The sequence below is a fragment of the Rhipicephalus sanguineus genome, chromosome 3 (genome assembly GCF_013339695.2).
Source record: "Rhipicephalus sanguineus isolate Rsan-2018 chromosome 3, BIME_Rsan_1.4, whole genome shotgun sequence".
Taxonomy (NCBI): domain Eukaryota; kingdom Metazoa; phylum Arthropoda; class Arachnida; order Ixodida; family Ixodidae; genus Rhipicephalus; species Rhipicephalus sanguineus.
Window position 1 is genome coordinate 80853225 of NC_051178.1, and position 26391 is coordinate 80879615.

The 26391-nt window shown below is 47.2% G+C and overlaps 2 protein-coding genes across 2 annotated transcripts in view; both read left to right on the forward strand.

The window, feature by feature from the left end:
- Positions 1–26391, forward strand: part of LOC119385616 (uncharacterized) — a 231271-nt gene that overhangs the window by 78735 nt on the left and 126145 nt on the right. The gene's annotated exons all lie outside the window — the stretch shown is intronic.
- Positions 1–26391, forward strand: part of LOC119386791 (prodigiosin synthesizing transferase PigC) — a 104668-nt gene that overhangs the window by 63234 nt on the left and 15043 nt on the right. The window contains exons 25-29 of the mRNA XM_037654064.2: positions 8016–8078; positions 10554–10646; positions 16063–16122; positions 16732–16823; positions 25129–25192. Of these exons, the coding sequence (XP_037509992.1) occupies positions 8016–8078; positions 10554–10646; positions 16063–16122; positions 16732–16823; positions 25129–25192 (372 nt within the window). The remainder of the gene's footprint in view (positions 1–8015; positions 8079–10553; positions 10647–16062; positions 16123–16731; positions 16824–25128; positions 25193–26391) is intronic.

Here is a 26391-nt window from a genome sequence, read left to right on the forward strand (position 1 = left end):
GTTAGTAGAAGTAGAAGTGTAAGTGTTAGCTAAAAGCCGACTTCTTCTGTGTCTCATTCCCATTAGCAGCCATTGTTTACCTCCAAGGTAGTGCCTGGTGAGATTTCTCCTGTGCGTGATTAAACAATAAAAATTTTGTTCAAAACGCCGTTGATTGATGAAATAAACCAACGAAAGACGCCAGATGTTTTCTAAAAGCAAAACGAAAGAACGCCAGATGTTTCTAAAGCAAAACGAAAAGACGCCAGCTGCTTAACGAAAGACACCACATGTTTTATAACGCAATGGTTTTCTAAACAATGAAAATTCACAGCGTTCATGTAAAATTAAAGTGAGCTGCAAGTCGTCATAACTCATCGAACCTTTAGTATAAACGCGCCCGATCTCACGTCGGTGATGATGTAGTGGGCAGAATTCACGGAAGATTCACGGTTTACCGATGTAAACCGTGAACAATGCTGGTAAATGAGGTACAATGAGGAACAATGAGGTAAACAATGGCTGCTGATGGGAATGGGACACAGAAGAAGTCGGCTTTTAGCTAACACTTACACTTCTACTTCTACTAACGTTTCCTACTGGAACATGCCAATGGCTGCTAATGGGAAATGAGAGACAGAAAAATTCGGCTTTTTGTTAACGCGCACGCTGCGAATTTTTTATTGTTCAACAACGCACAGGAAAAACCTCCCACCGGCACCACCTTGGAGGTCAAGATCTGGTGCTAGCGTTACGACTGGTTACGCACTACTACGAGGGACGAACGGGTGCCGCCTTAAGGAGCTTCGCCCCTAAAAATTTCATCATCTCCCACTAAAGTGAATAATGCGGGAATGCGAAGGAGCGCATCGGTCGACTTAAGGTTCCGTTCATCACGGGCACGGTGCCCGATGTTAACGGGTCCTTGAATGTGGAGCACACCGTGACTTCACTATAGTTGCTGTTGCTGTTATTCATCCCGAACTCTTGTTGGAGCACGCCACGCGGGTTCATCGCGCGTTTGCAGAATCTCGTTCCCCGACGCCATCACGTGATTGCTGATAGAGTGTAAGGGGGAGAGGCCACAGCGCCTTACCCAGCCCCTTACACAGGCCCGAACGCGCTAGCGCGTGCCAGCGCGTTCTGACTAGGATACAACGCATTGGTTCATCGCGCGTCTGCAGAATCTCGTTCGCCGACGCCATCGCATGATTGCTGAGAGAGTGTAAGGGGGAGAGGCCACAGCGTCTTACCCAGCCCCTTACACAAGCCCGAACGCGAGCCTTGGCGCGAGCGTCATCAAGGCGGTTGGCATCCTATCATCCTCAAGGACGACAGGATGACCTGTCGTCATCAAGATGGTCGAAGAACAAGACGAAGAAGACTTCTCCTTGGCGCGAGCGCGCTCTCAATATGTTACAGAGGGCTATGGCAGGTTTCAGAAAGCGGACGGTCGCCAATGGAACTACGGACAAAGCCGAGCGCAAAAGTTGCTTCGCATCTAAAACGAGCTTAGAGACAAAAACTTCTCTGGATGATGAAGGCAAAAGAACGGGAAATTCACTACGATTTTGCTTGGCAGAAGGATGGTAAACGTTTTGTGCGCAAAGCTACTGGCGAGCGCCCACTGCGCATCGAATGCGAAGCAGATCTTGATAAACTTGTTTGAGCGCCGATTTCTTTGACACGTTTATGTTTTTTTATTACATTACTACTTTAGATGGCTAACTACGCTAAGATTGTGTATCACGATGTTTCTTCGTTCAAATCTTAAGTATATACCGTGCGCAGTATAACTGATACCATGTCTGTTTTCCACGTAAACATAAGAATCTTGAAGAACAAACAAGAAATTGATTCATTTTTTGAATCGCTTAACTAGAATTTTAGCTGCATAGCATTTACAAAAACTTGGTTTCAGAATGATGTACACTTCTCAGGTTATAGATCGGAAGGTGTTTACAGATCAGGTCGTAGAGGTGGAGGAACCTCGTTATATATTAAAGATGCTATTACTTATGAAGTGTTGTCCGAATTTTCGGGTGTTACCGCACATTATGAATCAGCTGTTGTGAAAAGCATCGGAACAGTTATCGCTTCGGTTTATCGCCCACCTTTATATGAAACTAAACCATTTTTTTAATATATTACTTCCCTGTTAGAATATGTATCCTCGGAAATGTTGCCTATTGTTCTTGTTGGTCATTTTAACGTTGGTATATTAAAAACACTCCCCAATCTGATCAATTATTAAACTTAGTCGTATCATTCTGCTGCGCACATGTTATATATTTGCCAACAAGAATAACAGGATTAAGTGAAACTCTGACTGATTTGTGCGTGACTAGTTTTGATAAAAGTGACGTTATTTCTGGCATTTTCCTGAGCGATGTGAATGGCCACTTACCCATTTTCTGCATCTTTCCTGCCACAAAAAACAAAATGCACCACACTCGTACTACTCCTGTTCCTTATCGTAGCTTCAATGAAAGGTCTCTCTCTGCCTTTCTCTCGATGATCGAGCTTGTCGACTGGCCGAATGTCACCAGGGAAGAAAACCCAAGCATCTCATACGACATATTTCTGTAAGAGGTCAAGCGTTGCTATGAGGAAGCTTTCCTTAAGCGTTATGCAAAAATACACAGAAAAAAGTAGAAAACCGTGGGTAACAAAAGAGTTACATCAGAGAAATCAAGCCCGAGATAGCATGTACCATCAGTTTATAAATCTAAAAGATTTAGCGCTTCTTAACGAATACAAGAAAGTGAGAAACAAGTTAAACTTTGATCTCAAGAAAGCTCGGGCTGAATATTATAAAAACAGATTCATTGCTATTTCCGATGACCCCAATAACGTTTGGAACACATTGCGTTCTCTAACTGGTCAAGAACCCACTAGCATCCCGAGTACGCTGGTGACTGATGGTGTCTCATACAGTAAAGATGTTTTGTCAAATAAATTTAATTAATATTTTTTATCGTCAAGTACATATTCGTCTTCAGCCAATCAATTAAACGTAGAAAGATACATAGCTTCGTCATGTACGAAATCTCTATTTCTATCTCCATGTAGTGAACTGGAGATCTATTCGTTTCTTATGGGGCTAAACAAAAATACTGCTTCCTGTAACGATGATATTAAAGCTATTCCAATAACGTTTGTTGCAAACTTCCTTTCATCACCTTTACAACATATTTGTAACAGAGCGCTACTAACAGGCATTTTCCCAGCCGCTTTGAAAACAGCGAGGGTGGCAGTTTTACATAAGGGATGACCTAACAGTGATTTTAATAATTACCGACCGATATCGGTGTTACCCCTATTCTCGAAGGTGTTAGCAAACGTAATAAAAACGAGAATAACAGTTTCTTGATGATCATGAATTGCTTGTCAGTGTGCAATTCCGTTTTCGTGAAAAGAAATTTACAGAAATGGCTTTACTTGGCATTAAAGAACAAATTGCTAAAAACATAGATTGCAAGGAATTCACCCTGGGAATATTTTTAGACTTTCGAAAGGCATTCGACTCGGTTAAGCACGATATTCTGTTTAAAAAATTACCATACTATGGCATTCGAGGTGTTGCCCTTGAGCTAGTACGTAGCTATTTAACAGACAGGTTACAGTATGCATATGTTCATCGGTATAAATCGCAGTTAAAACCAGTAAAACTAGGTCATAGCCCCACAGGGTTCCATACTGGGCCCTCTATTTTTGATTATTCATTATTATAATTTTTTATTCTTTACATTAATGACATCGTCCACGTACCAATAGCTTCTTCTATAGTCATGCAGACGATACTAGCCTGTTTTTCTCTGGCAGCTCTTTAAAAGATCTAGAGAAGAAAGCGAACGAGTGCTTGATCTCTCTTTCATACTGGGTAGATTCAAATCAACTACAACTGAACGTTAGTAAAGCTAAATTTATCTTATTTAAGAGCAAAAACAAGTGTGAAGATTATAAAATTTCTCTCTGGTTTAAAAATAACGAGATTCAACGTGCCCTTTGTTTAAATTTTTAGGTGTACTTTTGAATGAGCACCTAATCTGGACGCCACAAATAAACAAAATACATGCAGATATGTCTAGATCGAGTTCTGTTTTATACAAACTTAGGTCCCTAGTTCCAAACTGGTTAAAGCTCCAGCTATAATATTCTTTAGCTTAATCACATCTAAATTACTGTCTTTTTATTTGGGGCACTACTTCAAAAACCAACCTAGACAGGCTATTTTATAGAGAATCTACAACCTAGGAAACACACTCCTCCATTTTTTGGCAAGCATGAGATACACAATGCCGATCAAGTATACAATCATAAACTCACCTTATAAATCGGTAAAGAGATAGGAAACACCATTGGCAGTTACATGGAGCATTGCTACCCAAGCGACGCTCCCTATGATCTATGCTTTATTTGGAAAGCAAACCTTATCTTATCAAATACCTCACCTAATCCACAACAACAGCTATGTCCGTGAACTTTTAGGACAAAGTAATGCTGAAAACAGTCTGAAGAAAAAAGTTGAGATGTACTTGCTTTCTTGTACCGTGCCCTAACTATATTATCTAATACAAATATTTCTTTTAGTGTTTTTTTGTACCTTTGTATTATTGTGTAAAAGTCTCTTTTATTTCAAATGTATATTTCTGTATAGCCCTTGGTCTTCTGACTTGATACTCTCATGGTATCAGTTTTTTTACATCGTTTTTTGTCGTGCTAGGGGCAAATTAGTGTTGGCTGTCGTGTGATATATAAAATTGTACGTTTCAGGTATGCTTTCTAGTTTTTGAATTTGGCTTTTGTGCTCCCTCGACAAAAAAGAGGAAACATGTATTTTTTGTTGCACTGTTTCTGAGCAAATGTATGGGTGGAGGGACCCTAATCAGGCAGAGGTAATCTGCCTTTAGTCCCTTCAACCCAGGCATATTTTCCTTTTTGTCTATATAAACTGAATGAATGAAAATGAATGAAAAGAACGCTTCTTCCTACGAAGCTGGGAGGTGGTGGGTTCATACATTTTGTGGTGTACTGTGAATCCACTACGGGTGGAACCATGACTAAGTGCAGCTACACCCGCACATAAAGGTGAGGGGTGCATTAGGTGCACTGTGATCTAGTCCGGCACTTCATCGGTAGCCGGAACCAGTTCAGCATGGTTTCACTTTGACTTCGGATGCAATGTCGAATGTCGGCAAAGAGATGAAGTGGGTTTAGGTGATTATGGGAATGATGCTGCACAAAAGACAATGCTTGTGTCGATGAAATAATGCGTTGACATACGCGACAACATGAACGCATTGAGATACGAGCCTCACTAGCGGGCTCGCTGGTTCTCCCAAGCCCCGCCAGCGCCAGGGTAGTCGATCTCGCATTGTGCCTCCTACATGGGCGCTAATTTCGTTCGGTAAATTTTATTTTGTCTTCGTTGTATATAATGTCCCCATATCGTTGATTCAATACGGTAAATCCAGCTCACAAACTCGTCTTTTGCGCGACCGGAAAAAAAAAAGAAAAGAAAAAAAAAGACAACAACAACACTAGAACTTTAAGCAGGTTGAAGCACTTATATCCTTCACCATTTGTAGTGGAGCATTATACTACTTATTCTTAGAGTCGGCTACTCTGCAAGCTAAAGCTTCAGATGATTGATGACCGATCTAGCCAACAAATCGCGCTGTGGTGGCTGTCATTGGCTGAATTTTTATATGGCTGAAATAACTTCTCTTTCTCAGTTCGGCTTCACCGCCAGGTTATGAAGGTGTAGCTGCATTTATATTTCTTTTTATCATACCCACCATTGACTCGCCCCTGTTTAGGCCACAGAACCACCATTCTGATTAAAGTTGATTATCTTTCTCTTGGAGTCGTGATCAGTACTGAATGTGTTCTTGGTTAATTCGAAAAGATAGCCATGGTCGCGCGATTCTTGATGCCTACGCAAAAAAAAAGAAAGAAAAAACATGGCTGATCCCTCCGTCATAGGAATCGCTATAACACGAAAGTGAAACGTGTCTTCACAGAAGTTGTGCTTATCGTGTAGTGATATATGAGAGCTTCTACAATCTCTATTGGTGTTTGGCAGCTATAGCACCGTTTCACGTCGATGCACCCATGTTGACGCCTAGTGGCATGTCTCCATCGCGACGACTAACGCCCATGGTCATGGTTAAACCGTTGTTGTAGCTGAAGTTGTGCACATATATTTGGAATCAGCGAATCGTGAATCGCGCGTAAAGATGACATCAACAAGCTCATAATCAACACTGGTACCCGATATGCACTTCAGCCACTTATTGAAAACATCGTCAATTAAGGAGAGAAGCGGCACGGTGTGCGCTTACTAGTAACTGGTTACCGACGCCGGTGTTCATGCGTACACTACCACACTGCGCTTCAGCAACACGGGAGGCAGAGGTTCGTAGCTTGAGCCGCTAACGCGTGCGTCCCGCAGGCCACTGTCTCGCTCCACCAAGACACGACATTCGCCCGTCGAAGTCGTGTCCTTTTTGCAACGCGTATTGCAGCAGTTTTGTTAGTCGGTGCTCTCGCAATCGAAGCAGTCGGCGGCGGAGAAATCCCGTTGGTGCATGTGGAACTTGCACTACTTCTATGAGACAGTGTACGCTAACACGAAGCGAAAGGCAAAGAACGTGACCGCGTCTAGATTCCCTTGGCGACGCCAGCGCGGCCAGTGTGCCTCGCTGGTATCGAGATGCTTTAACCATGACCTGCGATATCGCGCGCAATCTCGGAGTAAGCGCTAGTAAATGTGGATCGTGAGGCATTACTTCTTTTTACCTCTCACAGACGGCGGCACCGCCCCGCTCCGCCCCGCCTACCTACACCGCAAACAGAGAGCACCGTGCGAAAGAGGATATATGAAAGATATAAGGCGCGTTCGTGGAGTGTCCGTCCTCTGCCATGTTGGCTTAGTCGGTTGAGCGTCCGGCGCTTACCGTCGCGGCCTCAAAGTCGTGGGTTCGATTCCCAGCGGCGGATCTTTCTCGTAGTTTTTTCTTTCTCACCCGTTGGCGTCCACTTTATCAACGTCAACCGTGACGGAAGTACTTCGTGGACCCCTGCATAAAACACTTTCGTGTTAAAAACAAACCAGGATTCGGTAGGAATTGTAATCCAGCCGTGGCAGTCGCGTATTCTAGCACGGATTCATGCCGGTTTATGTTCGTGTCTTTATCGCCTGACTTTACTGCATAGCATTGAACAATATTCAATAAGAATATACATAGCACACTCTACATTTGGTGGATCCGTAATCAGCCAGCATCGGGCTCTTCGTCTAACTTCACATTCACGCAAAGCCACCAGCGGCTCGACTCTTGAGGGCCACTCGGGGGGTTCCGCTGCCGCTTCATGGATTTCGACAAAATATTTCACGCTCTCCCGGAAATACATTCGTGCCGACAGTGCGTCCTTATTACAGTGATAGCTTGCCGTTCTAGAGCGCCAAATACAGTGGAGGCACAGTAACATGAGTAAATAAAAAGGTACGTCATCCTCACTCTTTGCTTGAGTACCAGATGCCATGCGAGTCTAACGAAAAATGTTCCCAATAATCCTTTGCAACACGTCCTAAAAATAAACCCCTTCCATAGAGTGTAGAAAAAAAAAACATGACCTGATGTCTCTTGCAGCTTGCAGATTAAACAGTGCGATCCCCACGTTAAAGATATTCCTCTTCCCTCCAAAAACGTTTAAACTGATAATGTTCCAGTGTGAAGTAAAAAAAAAAACAGTTGTAATTCCTGGTGGGACCTGTATTTTCTTCATTCTCTTCAACACATCACTACATGGGCCTCTACTGCAAAAGCTGCGTACGTACCAATTAGCTCATGTCTTAACTTGAACGCATAATCGCAAGTGGAACACATGGTTAGCTGGATGTAGAGAGGGGCAATTGGGAGGTTCTGAGCATTGCCTTCGTTCGGCAGTGCACAGAATATAGGCAGATGATGGCAAGTGCGGTAATAGTAATGATGATGCTCGTGATGATGACAACAATTTCGTTGCAGGAACTGGGTCGCGTTCTGAGAGAGTCTCCAGACAGGGAGAAATTCTTGAACATGACTACCGAGGTGAGTGTACGCCGTACAAATCATGTTGCCTGTACTTTGTTGGTAGCGTAACTGGTTGTACCATATGACGTTGCACCATTCTCGCACTAAGCGCGAACGCTTAACGTAGAGACGAAGGAAAGCGCCGCCTACTTCTCGTGCGTTATTGCTTCGTTCCGCGTTCACTGTTCGTGTACCGCGCAAAAATGAGCACTGGACTAGATTCAACGAAGAAAGTAAATACAACGGTTCCACTGCATTTGCAGATCTCGAGAAGCTGCAAGTACGAAATAATGTCTTTAGATATCCTACAGTTTCTAAGCTGCGCCTGTAAGTATACTTCCTCTGCGTAAAAGTGCGCGATGCTTTCATGAGAAGGGTACCTCGTACAACATAAGTGCATCCCGCAGCCGTACGACCAGCGTGTTCCCTTGATAATGCAGTTAAAACTCCACCTCGCGAAACTAGATTTTACGAACTTATCTGATCTAACGAAGTAATCGCCACTCTCCGGCAGGTACATGTAAGGTTCAATGGTGTCATGAATTCGAATTAACGAAACTTTCATGGCACTGAACTCGATTTAACGAAGTTTTTTCGGAAATAAATGAGCAAAAATTTTGTGATTTCTTTCCAATATTTTTCTTCTGCAAGGCTATCGCGTAATAACATATAGCCTTCCTAATAAAGAGACTACCCTTATTTTCCCCAGGCTGCATGCCAGCGTCGGTAGCGTTTCAACACATCAAATGACGTTGGGTGGCAGTGGTTCATTGTACCTGCAAGTACTCCCACGGGAACATGGTGGCTGCTTTCGTTATTTATTGGCTTATGCCACAGGTGGCACTGATCGTCTCGCTAGAACTTTCTTGCTCTGCCTGCTCAAACTTTAACCGCATTCTTAATGGCTGTCGTTGAATGTCAGCAATTTACCGTAGCTTCACGTGACCGCCTACCTCGTCTCTATCGCCCAGACATGGAAGTAATTCACGTTCGGCCTGCCCTCGAGGACTCTTAAGACGCGCAGGCGTGTATTAGTGGCAAATAAGAGTGGCCTCGCTCGATTTTACGAACTTCCGGATTTAACAAAATAATTCGAGTGCCCTCATTAGTTCATTTATTCGAGTTTCATCTGCATTTGTTTTACGGTACTTCAGAGTGTTTCAGACTTTTTCTTACGCTTTACCTTCGCTTTACATAGTAGTACAAGTAGTTTCAAGTAGTTTTTAGTACACTTTACCTTCGCTTTCAAGAGACAGCACGTGATAGCGTAAACAGGTCCCATTGGCATCGCCTTCTCAATCGCTAGCCTCACTTCGCTTCTCGGTGGGCCCCTCATCGGTGCCGCAAGGAAAGGATTGTCTGTGTGCGTAACAATGGTCGGGTCAAACTAACCTAGAATGCCTACTGCAAGTACAGTGGTGAAGTGCCCACTACGCCACAATTCTTCCTCTTACTAATTGGTGAAGTACCCGCTACGTCTCCGTAACGCAACACGCGCGCCTACGCAGATTCGCAATTTGCTGATGCTGTCGCTGGTGGGGTTATTTCACGAGAGATGGAACACGCATGTCCGGTCGATAGTTTTGTTTTGTCTGCGTTTTTTATATTATGTGGGCACATTCAAAGTGGACAGAACCGAAATTTTTATTTACAAAAAAAAAAAAAACGCTCCCAGCACGCCGAAAAATATTTGAAGGGGGCGGCGCGGGCGTCCTGTTTTTGCTCACCGCAATATTTTTGGATTCCACGGCCGAATTTAACCCGAACCATAAACGTTGTCTCGAAAGTTTTTGCCTGTGATTTTAGTAAGCATTACTGTGAATTATATCAATGCTTTCTTTATGGTGCCCTCAAAAGGGAAAAATGCGAAAAATTGGCAAACTCGGCCCAAATCAAAAACGTTTGCTAAGTTTGATGCGCCTTGGCGCGTTTTCTTTCTCACACAGAAACTTCTAAACATTGTCAAATACAGAAAGTATAGACAGTATATATGTTACGTCTCGTGAGCAAAGCAAATTAGGACATTTGATATTGAAACCGTGTTTGCCTGACATAAGGGCTCTTCGATAAAAAATTTTATTCAGAAGTGAGAGGGAAGTTTTTTTATTCTTTTGTTTTTGAAAATAAGCTTTTTCGAAAAAAAAAAGCTTCCTGCTTTAACTATCGTTTTCTCCCGTTCCGTTTAAATACTGAACGCTTTAATTATGTGTGCTTTATGTGAACATCCGCAACTTTTTTTTCTGCTGAGCTTTCATGTTTATTTAATTTTTTTACTGCTGCCTGCTGCACAGACTGACACGTGGCTCGTGCAGTAACTGAAGGTATATTAGCCTCACCCGCATCACCCGCATTTATTTTTAATCAAGCAGCAGGCGCGTCCGCTTTGTCTATAATGCGTGTTTTGTACATTGGGCATTGAGTTGCGTGTCTTGTTTGTTCAGGCACAGCAGTTCTTAAATAATTCCCTTAAATTCAACTTCTTTCTTCGCGCAGGACGCATCAGAGTGGCTGTTAAAATCCGAGAACGAGTGCGGACGGAAATTCCGGGAGTTCTTGGAGAAACACGGTCATCGATCTGTGAAAGAGGTCCCATGACTTTTCTCTTATATCATCGTAGCATTTAAGGGGTGGTGCCACCAAATTTGTGGCTTGCTGCGTTCTTTGCTGTAAGCGTTTTCTATAGTTTCAGGAAGCATGATACACGCACCAAGATGCACGTATTCTCGCTAAATAATTTAATATCGCCTTTTTATTTGGACAACTTTCGGTTTCGGTTTCTGGGCGCCGAGGTTGGGCAGTGTACGTAGCAGTGTAGGGGTCTTGGTCACGTGACCACACAAGGCTGTGACGCACTTAGCCAGGAAGCGATAGAAACTCGGCGAGTAATGCAGCAACCGATGTTTTGCCGGTACGTACGTTGCAGAGGTGGCGGAGATCCGGAGGTCACTCACGTCACTACAGCATATCTGGTGTGACGTCACTACAACTTTCGTTGCACCTCCTATAGAGCTACGTCAGTGCTGGCGCGCTAGTGATGGGTCTCGATCGGGAGTATGGGCATTTAGGTACACTATGGAGGTGAAATAAAACATATTCTAAACGTTTGCTGTGTCCGACCCTTCGTGTGGACTGTCCTTACATACAGAGGAAACCCAGAACGGGCTTGGTATAGCCTCGAAATTTGATGGCACCGCCCCTTTCATTGTCAATAATATATGGTCGGCAATTATTACTGTAGTATAGTGTTTCAGTCGCTTGCACGGACGCACACAAAAGGAATACTGCCACTAATCGGCATGTTAGACAGGGAAGATCTATTGCAGGACTATTGCCCGCAAACAGCGATCCTCCACCACTTTTCCGAGTAATCATCTAATGACCCCAGTATCGGAGTTGATTGCCCCACAAACCGATCATCCGAAAAAAAATTCGAATGCGTGAAGAACGTGCGGACTCACAGGAATTTGTGGCACGCTTTAAGCACTTTCTCTAAGCATGACACGAGGAAAAAAAGCTACGCCAGCGCATGTCATGACCTTGAGCACGAGTCATGAAACGCGATCGCTCTCCCCCGCTGTGCTTCTTCTGCGCGCTGGTGTTGCTACTGTGTAACTTTGGCCACGGCTGCTAAATAAAAAAAAAAGGTGCGGCCTGCCGAACGCTCTTTTGCGCTGGTGAGAGCGCTAGTTCTGGCTCCCACCGCCGCAGCGCTGAACAACGGTAAAGGAAAACCGTTCGCACAGGCAGCCAGCCGGCTGCGCGCATTCGTTTTAGTGGTCAGTATAATCGCCTCGCTTTGTCCTGTGATTGCATACCGGCTATTTATGTGTAAGACACTCCAGACGACATACCAGTACGATTTTCTTTGCTATTATTGCTACTATACACGACCAGGTTTTGCTCCCGTGAATACACAGGCGTGTGGCACAGCGCCGTTGCCAAAGATGGATGGATGAATGAATGTAAAACTTTATTCGACAATCGTTCTTTTTTTTTTCTTCTACTGGTTACAAAAGTGGTCCACTGCTGTTCGTTGATGTCATCAGTCGTTTGAATGCTCTAGCTTTTGTTATCTGCGTGGACGACTTCCTCATTGCGGGGGCTTTTTTAGAGATGCGTGATTACTTTCTGCTCTTCAATATAAACTAGCGTGTCATGGAATATCTTCAACGTATATACTTGCTAAATATGGTGTATATGTGCTTCGCATTGCACTAATAAGTGTCATTTTTAAAAGACGCCCGATTGAAACATGAGTTGTTACCATTGAACTACATTACTGAAACACAGTAAATGCAGACGTCTTGCCTACATATTGTACCAAAATGGCAAGTTGTGCGAGTTGGCGCGTAGTCACGTCCTGAAGAAACAGCGCAGATGAAAAACGAAAACAAGAAATGGCGGAAAGACACACAGCGCTGCACACCGAACTGGAGGTTCATTGCGTTTTAACTCTCGCGTTTTAACGCGGTCTTCCACGGCAGGGCCGTGAGGGCGGCCGTACAGTCCAGAGAATCCTTCCGCGTTCGACGTCATTCCACTCACCACGCTTTGTTTCAGCAACTTCTGCACGCAAGGGATTGACAACTTCTTTTCTTGAGCTTTGGCACTCGTCTAGTTAATATTGTTTTCTGTTCGATGGGGAAGGAGTAGGCAAACCACGAACAAGTGGTCTACTTTTTAATGAGGGCGCGGCTAGCTTGTAAGCTGGAAAAGATGAAAATATGGTCGGAACGGCTGTCGGTCGCAGCACCTTGCGCTCTACCTTGAAGTCGTACTGCTTGAAGTGAACGAAGTGAATGTGCGACTTCTTCGCAGTTACCGATCTCCACCACGGCGACAGGTCTTGGGCATCGCAGTTATGATGAAATATCCAATCACATTAGCGAGTTTTAGTATAGCGGAAAACAGCAAACGCAAGGATTTAGCGTTAGCGTTAGCGTTGCGTGCTCCTAACCGCGCATGAGCAGAACGTAAACGTAGCCCGAGCTCTTACGTACGAACGCTATTTCTGGAATATAGCGTTCAACGCTAACGCTCGCAAGAGATCCCGTACGTAGGGCAAGATGGCGGTGGCTGTTGAAGTGAGAGGCGTCCACCTCGAATCTTTGTAGTCGTCGTGCTGCATTATTAAACTCATTCATTCCCAGATAATGTTCGTATTTGATTTAGATTTGAGTAATGAGGCTTCGCCAGCCGTTTACCGCCGATAAAATAGCTCCGTTTTTTAGATACAAAGCGGATTTGCGGTGCAGGAGGCTTAAGAAAATTTGTTTACAAGGTCCGCTCATCTTTTCTGTAGCCGCACAGAGATAGCGACGCTGTCTCCAGTCGCCTCTTTCTAAGATACGGTCACAAGTCAAGCCGGGACATGTCAAGATTCGCTTCCCTTCATGTTTTTCGCGGCAGTGCATGAATGTGGTGCGTGATGCGTGTGCGTTTCACTTCTGCAAAACACTCCTGCAAACGCGACATGGAGGCTCGACAACGGTGACTTTGGATCAGCTCGACTTGGTGGCGCTTTTGTGGATTCGACGGTGCATTTAGTGTTTTTATGTCTAGATGGCGCCGTATGTGCTTGCGTTAGCGTTAGCGGGAATGCCTTCCGCTCTACTGAAAGACCACCAGTTGGCACGCAGCGCGTTCCGTTTTAGCGTTAGCGTTGAGACGCACGCTAACGCTAACGTAAGCGTTTCCCGCTATACTAAAACTCGCTCTTATTGCGTTATAAGGTCCCTCTTATTGCGTTAGCGTTAGCGGGAATGCCTTCCACTGTACTAAAAGACCACCAGTTGGCACGCAGCGCGTTCCGTTTTAGCGTTTGCGTTGAGACGCACGCTAACGCTAACGTAAGCGTTTCCCGCTATACTAAAACTCGCTATTAAGCACTCACTCATAGAGCCAACGCAACAAAAACCCGCACCTTTTCTACCTCGTAAGCAAGCGTACGGCTGCTCATTTCCAGCAAGAGCGTTTGCTTGCGCTCGCCCGAGCCAACGCCCCGAGCGTTCCCTTACTAGCGGCCGTGGATGGATGGATGGACGCTATGAGCGTCCCCTTTAAAACGGGGCGGTGACATGTCTGACACCAGGCTCGAAGAAAAAAAAAAAAGAAAAAAAAAAGCTTTCTTGTTTCATGTTGGCCTAATACCTTATCTACATTGATTAAATCTATGTTATTATACCAAAAAAATATAAATTCACCGTCCATCTCTCTGCCTCTTAAGGCAGAATGATCTTATTTTTCCCCCATTATTTATTTTTGTTCTTTATCTCTACTTTCCTGCCACCAATACTCTAAACGTCTCTTACTTATTTCTATTGTGGTCGGTGCACATCGGTTTACCGATGTGCAGCGCCCCCGCGGTAGCGTCTCAAAACTCTGCATGTCAAGCGTTTCCCCATTGAAAACGCACGCATTCGGCAGGCCGCACCTTTTTTTTTACTTAGCGGCCGTGCTTTAGCACCCTGTAGAGCGCGGTGCCGCTCGTGGCGAACCGCACAGCAAGATGCGCATCGGATCCAAACGCCGGTCCCTATTTATGTCAGCTAACAGCCAATAGCATATTGTAAGAAAGAAACTTAGTGCAATTTATAATTTCCACAAAGCACTCACAGAATCACACACGCACACACTCAAGACACACACACCACACAGTGTGTGCGTGTGTGATTCTGTGTGTGCTTTGTGGAAATTATAAATTGCGCTAAGTTTCTTTCTTACAATATGACGAGTTACCAACTAGCCCAAAAACAAGTTTTAATAAGCCAATAGCAGTTATCTGCGGTTTGACAACATGCAGCTGGCGCCCCGCCCACCGGAGTGGGGGGGGGGGGGACTCTGTATGAGGAGAGGGCATTTGAGAAAGTGGCAACTTTGCGTTTAGCTTGTAAACTGCACCTGCTGCGCACGACGACAAAATTTTGATAAGTTGTTCACAGCATTGTTTCCTATTCGTAGAACGTATTTTTTTACCAAGCCTAAGGGCTAGTTGATGCGATCTTTAACCTATCGCAGAAATACCCCCTTTTCAGAGTATTTTGAAGACACCAGTGCACACTGAAAAGTGTCTAACAGAGAGTACCTTGAGTACACTATTTAATGTACAGTGTCGTCATACCTTTGTTGTCGTGCTCTCGTTCCATTCCGTCGTCGTCGTGTGATTGATGTGCATACTCCTTCCCAACTTTATGCTAAGCAAAGAGTATCGCCATGAAGATATGGCTCCAATTTTGTCGTGAGCTTTGTAAGAACAGTTTTAGCTACAGTAATAAAAGTAAACATAAGATTGATTAGATGGATTTTCTCACTGCGGGGTTCCGCATAGACTTAATTATTTCGCAATCTTGAGGACGATAATGCAGTAAGGACGAATTTGGGTGGGAGCTGTTTTTTTTTGGCTTCGCCGTGTTGCCACATTGTAGCTAGCAATACACCGCCAACTCAAGCACTAAATGCAGAAAACAGTGATAATCCCCAGAATATACCAGTGGCTTTGTGCTTTTAAGCTCATGGGCCTGCCAGTTCCAGCAAGCTCCAAACCTGCCAGTTCCAAACATTGGAACCTGCCTGCCAGTTCCAAACATTGGGTTTTGCTCAAGCAAACTATAGTACTGCAAAACGACAGCGACGTACGTTACTGGCTTTTCGATCACGACGAGGCAGCGTTTGAGTCAGCATTACGAGCAAATTGCATTAATAAATTTTTGCAGCCCTCAATATGACCAACAGTTCGATAAAGAATGGCGTGAATTAAAAGCATTAGCAAATGAATGACCAAAGTTTATTCGTTACTTCTTAGCTAACACACTTATTTTCTGGTATTGTACTTTTCGAACAAGAGCTTGGTGCTCTAAAGAGGAAAGAAGGAGACAGCGCATGAGAAATATTTACTTAACGAGGTTAGCACGCGAGTACCGACTTGGTGACAACATTAGCGTGTTCTGACCATTAGATAATTGGACTAACGTGGTGACAACGTGATCTGTGTCTTGCTGTTTAGTTCGACTTGTACACCAAGCCATGGTCATTGGATCCTTCATCTCTCGTCAAGTCTTTAAAGGTAAGTACGCTTTCACCGCCTCAAACGAACAGGAATTAGTCGCACATCTGTAGCTGCACTTCGTAGGAAGAGAACTTAAAAAGAGAGAGATTTCTTGAAAGGCAGACTGGTCAGCCTGAGCTGTAGTTTGCTCTGGCCTGTACACTTTGGTAAGGGGGCAGGGAAGAAAAGGAACGATAACTGAAACGTGACAACTGTCACTTGATGGTCATGCTACTAACAATGTCTGACAATTTAGAGTACCATGTTCTCTATTACGGGGATTGTGGTAAGACGTCTGAGCGTCTTCTAGCGAATGTTTTGGTGCCTACTACTCCTGTCACGCGGGCGCTTGGAAGTCCTTTCAGCAGCAACACTTTCCGAAAACTTTTTGCATAGCGAGTTGTGAGATCAGAAAAATGCTTATTATTTTCAGAAGCCATCCAGGTGGTCCAAGGAATATGAGATACTGTCTTCGCTCGTGTTGTTCTTTGTTTCTTTGTAATTAATAGGAATGTTGGCTTTTCCTACGCAACAGACGCCCTTTAAATTCCCCATCCCTTAGAGAGAACAATCGTTCGTGAATCAAAACGATTGCTTGCCTTTTTTGTCTTTATCGCCGCATTCTAGGCTGCAGCACGGGCAGCCCATGCCGATGCAGAAACATCGGCTGTTACGCGGAGCATGTCCACTCCACCTCCTGGCATTTCAATCCTTCGAAGGTATGCAAAATTGTGTACTTTCTTATATGGAGGAAAGAGCGCCATAAGGCAGGACGAAACGAAAAAACTCAGACCACAGCGCTGACTAACAACCGTGCGTTTATTCTTTCAGGCAGCATACATAAACAACGCTTTCGTTTTAGATGCGAAGCTTTTGCTCGGAGCTGTGTCCGTCCCTCAATTGGCGTCCGTCCGCTCCCCCACTGCGCATGCGCCAACTCTCCCCCTCCTCCTCCTCCTCCGGCGAAGGTGGTGTGAGCGTTTGCCTCCGCTTCGTTTCTCCTCTCCCATTCTCCTCGGCCGTTCTCTCTCTCCGGCGCAGCTCGCTCCGTTGCACTCTCCTTCGCAACGGTGCTATGGTGCCGGTGCAACGGCGCTGTTTAAAAAAAGTTACACCATCTACCTCTAAAGGGAACCATGTGTGATGGCACGCGCTAGCACGTTCGGGCCTCTGTAAGGTGCTCGGTAAGACGCTGTGGCCTCTCCCCCTTACACTCTCTCAGCAATCATGTGATGGCGGCGGGGAACGAGATTCTGCACACGCGCGATGAACCAACGCGTTGTATCCTAGTCAGAACGCTCTGGCACGCGCTAGCGCGTTCAGGCCTGTGTAAGGGGCTGGGTAAGACGCTGTGGCCTCTCCTCCTTACGCTCTCTCAGCAATCACGTGATGGCGTCGGGGAACAAGATTCTACAGACGCGCGTTGAACCCACGTGCTCCCGCGTGGCGCGCCGATGTACCTGCGTAGCGTGCTCCAGCAAAAGTTCGGGACGAGTAACAGCAACAGCAACCACACTGAATTCATGGTGTGCTCCACTTGCAAGGACGCGTTACCATCGGGCAAGGTGCCCATGATGAACGGAACTTTAAGTCGACCCATGCGCTGCTTCGCATGCCCACACAGTTCCCTTTAGTGGGAGATGGTGTAATGTCTTTCTTGTTTCATTTTTTCCGAAGGGGTTGAGTATATATGCTGCCTGAAAGAATATACACTTGGTTGTTAGTCAGCGCAGTGGTCTGAGTTGAGGCTCCACTGACGCATTTCCGTCACGGATATGACGTTGCAAAATATAAAGACTAACATATGGCAAAGAAAAAACTAGAAAGAAAAAGTTCCGTCACCTGGAATCGAACTCGCGGCCTCTCGATCCCCAGCGCGCAGCGCGGAACGACTCCGCCACAAACGGCACGTTCTCCTTCATACTAACGGCGTGCTATTTATATACTGATGGTACGTGTTTAGCGTTGAGTCCGCGGAGCGTTTAATGAATAAACAGCACAGGTTCAGCGACCAGCAGTCCGAAACGGAGCAAGCACGAGCACCAACAACCGTCCTCGTCTTCGTCTTTCACTGGCGCCCCTGTTTGCGCCCTATCCATTCTACAAATCACTCCCCCGCAGAAAAGGAGCCATCCTGGCGACTTAAGGAACAGGGACGACTGGTGGGTCGTAATGCGGCTTCAGTCGGTCGACGTGAACAATCTCACGGCCACGGCGGCGTCGGTCTGCGGATGGTTGAACGGGCTCGACAACATAGTTGACGGGAGAGGCTTGACTTAGGACGCGGTAGGGGCCTTCATACTTCTGCAGTAGCTTTGTGGAAAGGCCAGGAGCAGAGGAGGGAACGCGAAGCCACACCAATGTTCCAGGCGAATATGACTGGGGAGGCAGGTTTGCGTCATGGAGGTCCTTTTGGCGTGCTTGGTCTTGTGCGGTTAAGGAACGCGCGAGCTGCCTGCATTCCTCGGCGTAGGTGGCGACTTCAGATAGAGTTGTGGACTCTGAAGCGTCCGGGCGGTACAGAAGAATGGTGTCCATAAATGAGGAAGGTTCGCGGCCGTAAAGAAGAAAGAAGGGAGAAAATCCTGTCGTAGACTGAGTAGCGCTATTGTAAGCGTACGTAACAAAGGGTAGTATGCGGTCCCAGTTGGTGTGATCAGCGGAGACGTACATGGACAGCATGTCGCCTAGTGTGCGGTTAAAGCGCTCAGTCATTCTGTTGGTTTGTGGATGGTAGGCGCTGGTTGTCCGGTGGACAACGTTGCATTCACGGAGGAGGGCTTGTACGGCATCAGAGAGGAACGTGCGTCCGCGGTCGCTGAGTAGCTCGCGAGGCGCGCCGTGGCGAAGAACAAGTTGGTGAAGTATGAATAAGCCGACTTCACGTGATGTGGCCTCTGGCAGCGCGGCAGTCTCAGCATAGCGTGTCAGATGATCGATAGCGACGATCACCCAGCGGTTCCCGTCTGGTGTGTACGGAAGGGGGCCGTACAAATCAATTCCGATGCGATCAAAAGGCCGGGAGGGACAAGGCAACGGCTGGAGCGGTCCAGTGACTATACGTGGGGGGCTCTTCCGGCGCTGACACTTGGAGCATGAACGCACGTATTGGCGGACGAAGCGGTACATGCCACGCCAGTAGTACCGCAGCCGGAGGCGTGCATAGGTTTTGATTACACCAGCGTGGCCGCATTGGGGATCCGCGTGAAAGGAGGCACAGATATCGGCACAGAGGTGGCGAGGAATCACCAACAACCACTTGCGACCATCAGATAGATAGTTGCGGCGGTATAGGAGCCCATCGCGGATGGTGAAATGTCGAGCTGTGCGCCGCATCGAGCGAGTGGCGGTACGTGGTGAGGGCTTAGATAGGAACTCCATTAAATAGACTATCCAAGGATCCTGACGCTGCTCAGAAGGCATGTCAGCGTGTGTAAGGGCCGCAGAATCGTAGCTGGAAACAGACCCGTTGCCACAGTCATGGGGAAGGGGAGAGCGAGAAAGAGCGTCGGCATCTGAATGTCTACGGCCTGACCTGTAGACGACGCGGATGTCGTATTCTTGGAGACGTAATGCCCATCGAGCTAGACGACCAGATGGATCTTTCAGTGAAGATAACCAGCAGAGGGCGTGGTGATCAGTCACGACATCAAATGGGCGGCCGTATACGTAAGGTCTAAATTTTGTAATTGCCCAAACGATGGCTAAACATTCTTTCTCCGTGACCAAATAATTTTCTTCAGCTCTGGTAAGAGTGCGACTTGCGTAAGAAACAACGTACTCGTCGAAGCCAGACTTGCGTTGAGCAAGAATAGCGCCAAGGCCGACTCCACTGGCGTCCGTGTGGATTTCGGTAGGGGCGTCTGGGTCAAAGTGACGGAGAATCGGTGGCGCTGTCAGCAGACGACGTAATTTCGCGAATGCGGCGTCGCAAGCGGAAGACCATGCCATGACCCCTTGGCTATCAGCAAGTAGGCGTGTTAAAGGGGCCATTATGGATGCGAAATCACGAACGAATCGCCGAAAATATGAGCATAGGCCTATGAAGCTCCGGAGTTCTTTCAGGGTCGACGGCTTGGGAAACTCGGCGACAGCGCGGAGCTTTGCAGGGTCGGGTAGAATGCCATCCTTGCTGACAACATGTCCCAAGATGGTGAGCTTCCTGGCGGCGAAGTGACACTTCTTCATATTGAGTTGTAGACCAGCCTGTGTGAGGCATTCCAGGACACTTGCGAGGCGCAGAAGATGGGTGTCGAAGTCCTTTGAAAAAACTACGACGTCGTCCAGATAACAAAGGCACGTGTTCCACTTGAGACCTCGAAGGATGTTGTCCATAAGACGCTCGAAGGTGGCGGGCGCGTTGCAAAGGCCAAACGGCATCACGTTGAACTCGTACAAGCCGTCAGGAGTTACGAACGCAGTTTTTGGGCGGTCAGCTTCATCCATAGGTACCTGCCAGTAACCCGATCGAAGGTCCAGTGAAGAAAAGAGCTCCGCGCCTTGCAGACAGTCGAGCGCGTCATCGATTCTGGGGAGCGGATAGACATCTTTGCGTGTGATCTTGTTAAGGCGCCTATAATCAACACAGAATCGGATGCTACCGTCCTTCTTTTTCACAAGTACCACCGGGGAGGCCCAAGGACTGTGGGACGGCTGTATAACGCCACGACTAAGCATATCAGTCACCTGGTCATCAATAACTCGGCGTTCAGCGTGAGAGACCCGGTATGGACGCTGTCGCAAGGGTGCATGGCTGCCGGTGTCTATATGATGGACGATGGCAGACGTTCGAGCTAAACTGGTTTGCTTGTAGTCGAAAGACGTCCGAAAGCGGTCGAGAAGCTTCAAGAGTTGGGTGCGTTGAGCAATAGGAAGGTCCGAATCAATTGATGGAAGGAAAGCGTCTAGGGAAGATGTGTTGGACGTGGTAACGAGATCAACGCTGGCGACCTGGAGGCTTGTTGTGCGATCGAGCAGTTGGCTAGCGCAAACAGAATCAATCTCCTCAAGACGCCCTATACATTCTCCGCGGAATACTGTGGCTGCGACCGAAAGCAGGTTCGTGACATAAATGCTTGAGCAGGAGTCTTCGATCGTGACAAGAGCAAAGGGGAGAATGAAGTTCTTACGAGAAGTTAATGCTTCTGACGGTGTGAACATAGCGCTAGAGAAAGCATAGTCGCAGGAGATCGGTACCCGAACAGAAGACATAGGTGGGATGTCCGTGTCCGCGGCGACGACGACGCGAGGAAAAGATGACTTGCCAGAATCGATGTCGGAGATCGCTGATAATTCTAGTTCGGCACGGGCACAGTCAACAATGGCATGATGTGTGGAAAGGAAGTCCCAGCCCAATATAACGTCGTGCGAGCAGTGGGGAAAGACGACGAATTCGACGACATACAAAACGTCCTGAATGAGAACCCGAGCCGTGCACGTCAGGGAAGGTTGTATGGGATGTGCGGTTGCCGTACGGAGAGAAAGACCAGAAAGCGGAATCGTAATTTTTTTTTAACTTGCGGCACATTGCTTCGCTCAACACAGACACAGCAGCTCCCGTATCGACTAAGGCCTGCACGGCAACACCTTCAATGAAGACAGTTATTTCGTTAGCAGGTTGAGAACGAGGTCTTGTAAATTTCGACAGCGGCGCAGTTCTTGCCTCCGGAACTGCGATGGTCAGTTTTCCGTTTGGACGGGCGAGGGACGACGAATCATTGGCGAAAGCGAACGTCGGCGTGGGGACGGCGATCGACGGGAGTTGAAGGCTCGGCGGTTGGATGAAGAGGTGTCTGCAGTAGCGTGGGAGGGCATCGGCTGTGGTGGCTCTGGACGGACGTAGCTGTAACTTGCGTCAACTGTACCTGGACGGGCAACGCGGCGGCGGCAGAAACGCTCGACATGGCCAGGTAGACAACAGTAGTAACAGATTGGTCGGTTGTCCGTTGTGCGCCAAGGATTATGAGGAGGGGTGACAGGACGGCGATAAAGTGGAACGGGCGGGCCTGCCGGCGTCTGCGCTGAGTAGAATGCACTTGAGGAGTGAGCAGAGTCCGTGCCGTGTGGCAGCGCATGTGACTGCCTTCTCGCGACGTCAGCGTAGGTCAAGGGCGCGGATACAGGCGGCGGCTGGTGCGTAGGCGGAAGGGCTTCGGATACTTGCTCCTCAATGGTTTGTCGCAGCGACGAGGGGAGCCCATGAGCATTGCCTGGGAGAAAGGGTGCAAGAGACAGTTGTCGCGCAACTTCTTCTCGGATGAACTGCTGGATTTGTTGAGTCAATACCGTCGGGTCCGGAGAGATGGCGCCAACGGTGAGTGCTGACGTACTGGTCGTGTCGAAGCTAGGACGGCGTGTGGAAATGCGCTGCTTTCGCAACTCGTCGTAGCTCTGGCAGTGCTGAATGACGTCCGTGACTGTTTGAGGGTTTTTGGCTACAAGCATGTGGAACGCATCGTCCTCGATGCCTTTCATGATATGCTTGACTTTGTCGGCCTCGGACATGGCAGGATTGAAGCGGCGGCAGAGGCCTACGACGTCCTCAATATAGGAAGTGAAACACTCTCCAGACAGTTGGGCGCAATCACGCAAGCGCTGCTCTGCGCGGAGCTTGCGCACTGTCGGTCGGCCGAATACGTCCGCGAAAGTCGTTTTGAAAGAGGCCCAGGTGGTAATCTCAGCCTCATGGTTGTTAAACCAGAGTTCCGCGACTCCTCTCAGGTAGAACTGGACGCGGCCGAGTTTGTCGTTATCGTCCCACTTGTTGTTGACACTCACTCTTTCGTACGAAGAGAGCCAGTCTTCGACGTCCTGCTCATCAGTACCGCTGAAGATGACTGGGTCGCGCTCCCTTAGAATACCGGGACAGCGAGGAGCTGGGGGTGTGGCAGCATGCTGCTGTGCGACGTCGTCGGGCATGGTCGACAGGGAAGGTAGAGTCCGGTTGCGGAGTTCCAGGGTGCAGAAGAGAACCAGCACTCTCCACCACTTGATGGTACGCGTTTAGCGTTGAGTCCGCGGAGCGTTTAATGAGTAAACAGCACAGGTTCAGCGACCAGCAGTCCGAAACGGAGCAAGCACGAGCACCAACAACCGTCCTCGTCTTCGTCTTTCACTGGCGCCCCTGGTTGCGCCCTATCCATTCTACAATACACCATTTGCCAGTGGCGGTGCTCAGAGATCAGGATACATCAGCGTGTTTTCGTTATCACTAGCGAGATGGCGCGAAGGGCTCGACGAGCGCACTTTAAATGTCGTCGAACCCCGCGTTGAGATGGGCGTGCGTCTCTACAGGGCGTGGTCGCTCCTGCGCGCGCGCTTATCTTGCACGTCTTGCGCTCTCACCCCAAGTTTGCCTTCAAGTTACAGAGAGCACGAAGGTCATTTCGCTCACTGCAGCGGCCGCTTTTGCGAAAGGAGCGCGCTGCTCACAAACAAATAAGTTACAAGTGTGACAGTTCGCGCTCATCCTGTGTATACTTGTGCGTTCGTTTCGTGCGTCCTCCTTTGTATTTGACCAGCGCGCTTTAACGGTCGGGCTGTGACAGTTGCTAGTTCGCGCTCATCCTATGTATGTTCGTTCTGTGCGTCCTTTCTGCTTGAGCAACGCGTTGGAAGTTTCGAGCTGCTTGCCGTTCTTCGCGTGACATTACAACTTGTTGCTATAGCATTCATTCCTTCGCCCTCGGAGCGAAACAATGCACAACAAACCCTCAACTGCGTCTGTGAAGACACGTTTTGCTTTCGTGTTATACCGATTCCTATGACAGAGGGATCAACCATGTTTTTTTTCGAGCGTCCTTGCTTGTGTTTGAGGAGTGCGCTGCCAATGTCGAGCTGCGACCGGTGTTAGTTCGCGCTCGTGCTGTGCGCGCTCTTTTCGTGCGTCCTTAGCGCTTGAGCGGCGCGCTACAAATATCGAGCTCTTTGTCGTTCCTTTTGTGACATTCCAATTTGTTGCTATCGCATTCATTGCTTCGCCCTCGAACGAAACTGGGACTTTTTTTCTTAAGTTTTAACCTAGGAGGATTGGTTGTAACTCACTACGCAGACGCAGTGCTCCAGTCCCCCAGTTGGCGCGTTGTTAACAATATTATGCTTCTCCGGCATACATGTGATGTGCGCTGACTTCACTCGCGCGCACGCGTGTAGGCGAGTGCATGGCGGAGTGGATGACGTTATGCTGGAAGGCGGACTGCCCAGTCATCCAAAATTCGTCGTGCAAGCCAAACAAATGCTATTCGAATTTAAATGTTGATGATAAGTCCAGTGAGGCTAAAATGGCAGCACTGGTTGGATTTGCAACGGCCCACACTGTTTCTCTAGCCATGTCGACAACAAGTTTTCACGCGCTAGCTGCGGCGATTCCCACGTGGACAAGTATGACATGGCGTAACACGCTACACTGTTAGACTGCCATTTTGTTCTACGGCCAGCAAAACGAAAACCTGAGGTGCATTATCTCAATCTGTTAAGCTCCAGAAGCACAACGGAAACTGCGAATCGTACGCCAAAATGGCTTACGGTGACACCACGGCAGTACCCCTTATTGCATGAGTTACAGTTTCACCAATCAGTATTTGATATCGGCGACGCTTGACCGAATGGCGGTGTAAGCGCGTACTGTGAAGAACTTACACTGCAAAGCAATGTGAAATGTATGCTCCGCGTTGACACTGTCATTCCGTATACTGCCGCTCCGAACCACGTGCACCAGAGTGCACGCTAGAAAGGGCCTCGTGACGTCACTCAGGAGAACGGAACTTGGGTGAATGTGCTTCATTAAATGCGCAGATCCTGGAGCACAGTAAGACTGAACATTGCCACGCTCAGATTCAGTGGCCTGCGGCGCCGGCGGCCACCCTATAGCGACAATACCCTGCAAGTATGGTTAAGCAAGAAAGTGAACGAGAGTCTTGCAAGTTCTTTAGAAGGAGATGGGAGTGATAGTAATAGGGGCAAGGAGATACTAAACTAAAAGGTTTTAGTTACACTCCTTACAGCAATCTGAACTCTCAATTACAGGATCATGCTGAAGCTGGTGACACCAAAGGCACAAAGCGGCGTTGCTGCTCGAGAGGCGGCAAAGGTATGTATTAAATAGCAAAGTTAGGAAAATGTGATTCGATGTGTCATTGTACTAAAGGTGGCCACGAAGGCCCAACGCCGTGAATTTGCAGTGCTACGCATCTATGGGGTGCCATGATTCATCAAAGCAGCATGAAAACACTGCTACGTATGTGCTACACAAGGGCTCATTAGCTGATAGGCCACACATGGCTCTTGTGTCATTAAAACCTGTACATTCTCATCGCAATTATGATTACGCCGTGTTCCAACCTTATCTTTTCCTACTACACTGACTGCGACACCCGCATTCCTAATTTTTATGCGACAAAATTAACTATACTGCAATATGAATGACCTTATGGTCTATAAGCATGACGTGAACTTAAATTCTACGTCTTAGATGCCACGTGATTTCTCACTCTTGTGTGACAAAGCGAATGCTGGATACGAGCGCGGATCATTATGTACGCCGAATGTCCGCAACTTCATCTCTGCTTACACCGCAGAGCTCGAGAGCAAACGAAAGACAACTCATTGTTACCATTTTTTACATCGTTCGCCTTCGCCTTGGCATGACTAGCTCGTCCCATCACCGTCGCGTTCGCCACCACGCTATATTTGCATTTGCAACCTTGCTTTCCTGAGAGAAACAACAGTGCAACTTCATGTTAGACCTCTGACGACCGCGCTCGCATTTTCACTTGTCTGATCTGCGTTTCACAACATTATTGGCAGGCCTTTCCGAAGGATATAACATGACGTAAATTCTTTACTTATGTACTGCGGGGCATATCTGCGAACTAATAAAAAAAAAGGCAGATGATGGTGCTACGGGTTCCGAGCTTAGTCGTAAAGTGCAAAGAAAAACTTATTCGTTTTACTGTTTCCCACGACTCCATGACGTTCGACACGTCAAGCCTGTGCGTTAAGCTCTCGCGCAGTGACTGAAGGCAGTAATTTCTACGTGTTTGTTTTTTCTCTTGCGGTATTAAGAAAGCGCAGACTTTCGCAAATTAATTCTTTATTCACAATTTCTTACCTTGAAGTAATGCTATAGGTGAACTCCTGCACAGTCTTATGCATTCACTGTCTGTAAGCTTCATCAATGATGTGCATAACAGCTGAAGGCGTAAATATGAGGCGAAAAGGTAAAAAAGTTTGAACCTGTGTTGGGAAGAAGCCTACACATAAAGGTTTCCATTTTGTCATGCTATAGAG